This window comes from Oncorhynchus nerka, unplaced genomic scaffold (assembly GCF_034236695.1).
Source record: "Oncorhynchus nerka isolate Pitt River unplaced genomic scaffold, Oner_Uvic_2.0 unplaced_scaffold_7370, whole genome shotgun sequence".
In the NCBI taxonomy this organism is placed as follows: domain Eukaryota; kingdom Metazoa; phylum Chordata; class Actinopteri; order Salmoniformes; family Salmonidae; genus Oncorhynchus; species Oncorhynchus nerka.
The window spans coordinates 1-6,025 of record NW_027033946.1 but is presented as its reverse complement, the minus strand read 5'-3'; the positions used below and the strand labels follow the sequence as shown (position 1 = coordinate 6,025).

Here is a 6,025-nt window from a genome sequence, read left to right as displayed (position 1 = left end):
CTCACCCTAACGGTTCTCTCACTGTCACCCAAAAGCAAATGACGTTGAGGGCAGGCTTCATTTTGGGCCTTCTCTTTTCAAGGTCACTGCACTCAGAGCGAGCTACAGTCAAGCGGGCGTCTCGTTGAACTTGGCACAGTCTGGAGACTATGGTGATGCCATTTTTAGTGTTGATTTCAGAATGCCATTTTGGTGATGGTCCTCTCCGTTTAAACATATTGAAATGTACAAAAGTCAACTAGCAAGTCAGTGTCCATCAGTCAATTAGATGTCATTTGACACCAAACTGATACCAATTGACACCAAACCCACTTTTTACAACTCATTTAGAAGCCAACTATCACATATTTCAGAGCAGGCCCTTAATTCACAGCGCCTTCAGTTTAAAACATAATAAAAACGTAAAATACATAGTTACGTTCTAGCTGCGGGTCCAGTTCGGACATTATGTGTAGGCCTATGTGAGGCGACCCCAAATCCCGAGTTTCGGCTCGATAGGTAATTGATGCCCGAGCAAGACCCTAATTGGTGCTGAAAATCCACTTTTTCCATGCCTTGCTACGGGGTCTTTGAATGAGCTATCGGACAGAAACATTGGGGTCCATCTTTATGTGCTGAGCCGGTTTCAATGCACCTAGTCTTGCGTCTCTGAGACTTTTCTAAATGTCGTCATGTTCGTAATGGTCAAAATGAATTGAAGTCATTGCAAATGTACGAGGCTGTTTCTCGGTCCGAGAACCTTCTAGAGACACCTAACTCACCACGCACTATCAACCTGAGGTCTAGAACAGGTTTCTAAAGTTTCAGAACTCTAGGTCTGACGGTTATTTTTTAGCTCGAACAAAGGTAACTATTGCAGGCACTGTCTGTCTCTACGCACCCCAATGGGTCCCTCATGCCAAGCTTTGTGTGTGGGAAAAATGACTGATTTACAGTTCAGGGGGGTTGCCTAATCACACATATGAAGTTTTGGAAAGATCTGACTTTTTTAACCCTTCGAAACAGCCCCTGTGACACAAATTATGGCACTTCCGGTTGGCACAGGAAGCTATAAATAAACTCATATCCTGATTGGGGTATGCCTTTACAGAATCCTGAGTTTTAAGTCTTTATGTTAAGAACTGAGTTATTTACGGAGGGTTTAGTGAGTGTGTGTCATTTAAAAAAATCACAGAAATCTCGCAGAGTTACGCAGCACACTTTAAAAAGATTCGTATGAACACCCTGCAACTGGATCTGTAACTGTTTAAAAAAAACTATTTTTGGACATCAGTAAGGGACCGTACATTTGCAATATGGACTTTCTCACTAACCATATGGCGAATGTCAAAATGTTCCCTTTATTAAGGTATGCAATTGAAAATGTTTATGGAAAGTTTTTGGAATTGATAAATCACCTACTACGTTCTAGTTGAATTTTCTTGGTATAAATCCTCTTAAATTATATATTAATATATATCATCTTAAATTGTATATTAATATATATCATCTTAAATTGTATATTAAGATATATTATCTTAAATTGTATATTAAGGGTGATTGTTATAACAGCTTCCTACCAGGTGTGGTGGAGTTTGGATCTGGGCCTTCTTCAGTGACTCCTGGTAGCGTTGATGTGTTCTCTGGAGAAACATCATGATGTCTGGAGGACCCTGGACTGTTCTGATCAACACCTGGCCCACACACACATTTACACTGTTATACAGAGCAACTTATCTTAAGATAGCTAGGGACGACAACCACGTATCACAGTCATAGTAAGTAAATCTTTGAGGTATTGGTTTTATTTCATGTATTTTATTTTCACCCGCAGCATGGTGATGACTCTGTCCAGGTATAGCACCTCCTGGTGGCAGAAGTCAGCATAGCAGCGGGCAGGCAGACGTCTGGAATACATCCCTCTGAGGAAGGCTGAGTCGAGGATCTCATCTGCTACTCTCTCACTGGTCTCCCACAGGACGTCATAAATACTCACCTCTTCAACCAGCTCTGGGGGAGGGAGGGGCAGTGTTCACAACTACTACTGTGGTACAGTTTAGCAATGATTAGTACAAAACCCAAAACATAGTTTTTCAACACTCTGAGCACATTTTGAGCACGTGGAATTACTTTCCTTCTTAATGCATTTGAGCCAATCAGTTGTGTTGTGACGAGGTAGGGGTGGTATACAGAAGATAACCCTGTTTGGTAAAAGATCAAGTCCATATTATGGCAAGAACAGCTCACATAAGCAAAGAGAAATGGCCATCAGTCATTACTTTAACTTTTTAGGGATAGGGGGCAGTATTTGGAAGTTTGGATGACTGAGGTGCCCAAAGTAAACTGCCTTTTACTCAGGCTATCCTAGAAATCCTCTTCCTATTTAACGGGATATCTTCAACATTCTAAATCTCCTTTCATTTAAATCTCCCATTTTAAATCTGACTTCCAACATTCTATTCACTCTAAACAATCTGACATTTAGAATAGGACAGCTGATGATGTTGGTACTTGCGAATGCTATGCCCTTTCAAATTTTCAAACATGTTGAACCAATCTGGAATTTTTTATCCTCCTAGAAAACCTAATCCTCTTTAATAAGGATCTGCCTCTTTTTTTCAATTTCGCCACACTTCTAACTGCCTGTAGCTCAGGCCTTGAAGCTGACTTAATGTCTTAATAACATTTTCCAACAAAGCATATGAATCGCTTACCTTTGAAGATCTTCATCTTTTTGCAATCCCAAATGTCCCAGTTACACAAAATCCTTCTTTATACCCCCCCCCCCCCCCAAAAAAAGGTTATTTGGCGCGTTTGATTCAGAAATACACCAGTTTGAACTCACCCAACATACCTACAAAGGAATGTAAAAAGTAACTTGGTACAAACATTTCAAACAACGTTTCTAATCCAACCTCAGGTACCCTAATATGTAAATAATCGATCAAATTTAAGACGGTGTAGTAAAACGCCAAATGGATCTACCTCCTGGTCCTCTTCCCCTGTCTTACCCACCAAGGGTAGAGACAGATGACCTCGCCTACTGAAATACCGGATTGGGCAAAGCCACCAGAAGACGATTCAAGCCAACCAACTATTGAACCTGACTGGTGTCAGGAAGAATCACCCTCTGCCTCAAGTGACACCTCTGAATGGGAACAGCTGATAGACTCATTGCTGATAGAGTAAGGGCACTGTCATAAACAGAGGCCCATATGCGCACTGTAAGAAAAGTGTTTCCTCATTGTTGCTAGAGTAATAGGCTCTGTCATAACCAGAGGCCCATATATGCACTGTAAGAAAAGTATTTCCTGTTGTAAGATATGTCATCACCCTCTCTGCTCTGAGGGAATGGGAGGAGCAGCGGATCGGGTGCCGAGAATCAAAAGGTATATAAAGAGACATTTTCCATTACTTTGGCGCTGACTTCTTGAATTCTGAATTCATAGAGACAGCCATTTGAACCAGGTATTGGTGCCTGGCTCATCTCTAGATTCTAACTCTATTCAATTTGGACTAGATTCTTGTGCTGAGACTCCTTGTGTTCCTATCTATTCCAAACCATTACTACTGGCAGTGTGTGGTTCTTGAGGCTTTGTCCACTATATGACAGTCCCTGCTTTGTGATCGCCTGACCAAGGTCTAATCACCGGCATTACTGGAAATAGTTTGGCATCCCGAGACAGGACTTAAACACTGAACCCAGGGGGTTTTCGTTGGAGGATAGTGAAACATCAGTAGACGACCAGTTGACCAAGAACGACTCTAGTTTCCTCATTCAATATAACTTGAATCCAATTTAGTTAAAATAACGACTCCAATTCAACCTCTTGGCAGTTAGAGGGGAGTCGCTACACTAAACTAAGTTTCTCAAATTCTGACCGATTGAAACTCTGCTCCTGATCTCGTGGGTCCCCTCGTCATCTCTCAAAGGTAATTAAATACTAATAATATAATTAAATACTGATAATATAATTATCATTGTACCAGGCATTTTATAGAGCATTAAGTCATTTGCATGTTTCTGATTAACGCTGTGTGTGACCGAGAAACAAATGGTCTATTTTGAAGTGTGTTTGATTGTAAAAGACAAAAAACAGAGTGTTTTCAAAAATAAACGGTAGTCTTATTTTGTCTCGAGCAAAAGGTTCTCTCAAAGACAGTTAACTCTGACACTCCCCGCTACCGGGACACTGGAAACGGGGATCAATGCTCTATGACAGAATGAGTTACCATTAAAAGACAAGGAGGAAGGTGTGTCCAGTAGTGATTCATTTAATTGTCTTATCGATCTAAGTTTTATTTTCCAAGCGATACATAGCCGACGGGCAGAGTAGTGAGACTAAGTTGACTAAAGGTCTTCACACTTTAAACTAGATACATCACAGAGGGGAAATACTCAACCACAGGGAAAGCATATAGAGACTGGTAGGACTAGTGCTTAATAATAACTCAAGGACCAATTAGTGGTGAAGCAAAGAGTCTAGAGGATAAAGGTGGGGTTCACACATCCCAGCTAGAGCTAGACCATTGAGAGTGACAAGGCAAAGACCTCTCTACGCGGACAACGCTTCGATATAGAAAGAGAGGCAGGGCTACGCGAGCGGTCCTGGTTATACCAAGATAACCTGAAATATCTATAGTGCCTTGTCCAATCCAGGGAACGGGATGCTAACCACCTCTAGCACCCCGCTGCTGGCCAAGGGCGGGGCTGAAGGTTTCGTATCGCGACAACGGACTAAACTGTTTTCACTACTGGAGAAAAACAACGAGTCATTCACGCTCACCAAAATAGTAGAGTCCTTCTGAGTGACACATAAAAAGAAAACGATCACTTCTTAATTTTTCCCATAAAAAACATAGAATCATCGAATAATTTCAATTTCAACCATTTCTAAAGACTGTCGGCATCTAGTGGAAACCATAGGAACTGCAATCCTAATCATTTGGCTTTCCCATAGAAAACCAAATACTTATTTTCCACCATAATTTGCAAATAAATTCATTAAAAATCCTACAATGTGATTTTCTGGATTTTGTTTTCTCATGTCTGTCATAGTTGAAGTGTACCTATGATGAAAATTACAGGCCTCTCTCATCTTTTTAAGTGGGAGAACTTGCACAATTGGTGGCTGACTAAATACTTTTTTGCCCCACTGTATGTTATACTCACAGACATTATTTTAACAGTTTTAGAAACTTTAGAGTGTTTTCTATCAAATACTACCAGGCATATGCATATCCTAGCTTCCTAGCTTAGTCTATCCGAGGCAATGGGTCAAGACATTCCTACCTCTCTCGTGTGTTTTCTTCTGACTTGGAATTACTGCTAAACCAGATCTAAAAGAAAAATGAAATAAAAACATACATGAATGTAATTGAGTGTTAATATGGTCTCTGTATAAAACGTGTCCAGATACAAGACAGTGTTAGACCTGCTACCTTGTCTCCATAGAACACACATAGAACCTCAGCTCTCCACAGGACACGTCATTCCAGCCCTGCCCACCTGTTGTCAAGACAAATCACACTTCAGTTATTTCAATGTCCTCAGAGTGTGTTTGTGTGTGTGTGTGTGTGTGTGTGTACCTCCAGTGTGTAGCTCCATACAGTTCTCCCCCTGTCCAGAGTTACTGGGCTCATCCTCCTCCCAGTAGAAACTGTCAACAGCTGAGCCGTCACTCCACAGCCACATCCCCTCCTTATCACAGAAACACATTGCTTGATGGATTGAAACCACTTCATTGTTTTTAAACAGAAAGTACCTTGAGCTTTTGCCTCTGTAAACTGTAGACATTTGACAGACTGGTTGACAGACTGACTGACTGACTGATGAATTATTGACCCAGTGTACCTGAGCTGCATCGTAGCCTCCTATCCAGACCGGCTGGTCTGTGTGTCTCCTGACCAGATCCTGGACAAACACCTGTTGACCGGGCTGTGAACCGACACCAGGTTCCCTCTGTGCTGGGAGCAGTACAACTAGAGGGATAGTCAGAGAACACTGTGTTATCCCGCTGAGCTAAAGCCCTGGCAGTACCTCAGG

At 41.6% G+C, this 6,025-nt stretch overlaps 1 protein-coding gene across 1 annotated transcript; it reads right to left on the bottom strand.

The window, feature by feature from the left end:
* Positions 1-1,559: 1,559 nt before the first annotated feature.
* LOC135566097 (uncharacterized) lies at positions 1,560-5,961 on the bottom strand (the record flags this gene model as incomplete). The annotated part of the gene is made up of 6 exons (XM_065013985.1): positions 1,560-1,673; positions 1,808-1,989; positions 5,273-5,319; positions 5,422-5,488; positions 5,569-5,680; positions 5,834-5,961. Coding segments are annotated over 6 exons (650 nt in total), but the record flags the coding sequence as incomplete, so codon positions are not given.
* Between the last annotated feature and the right edge of the window lie 64 nt (positions 5,962-6,025).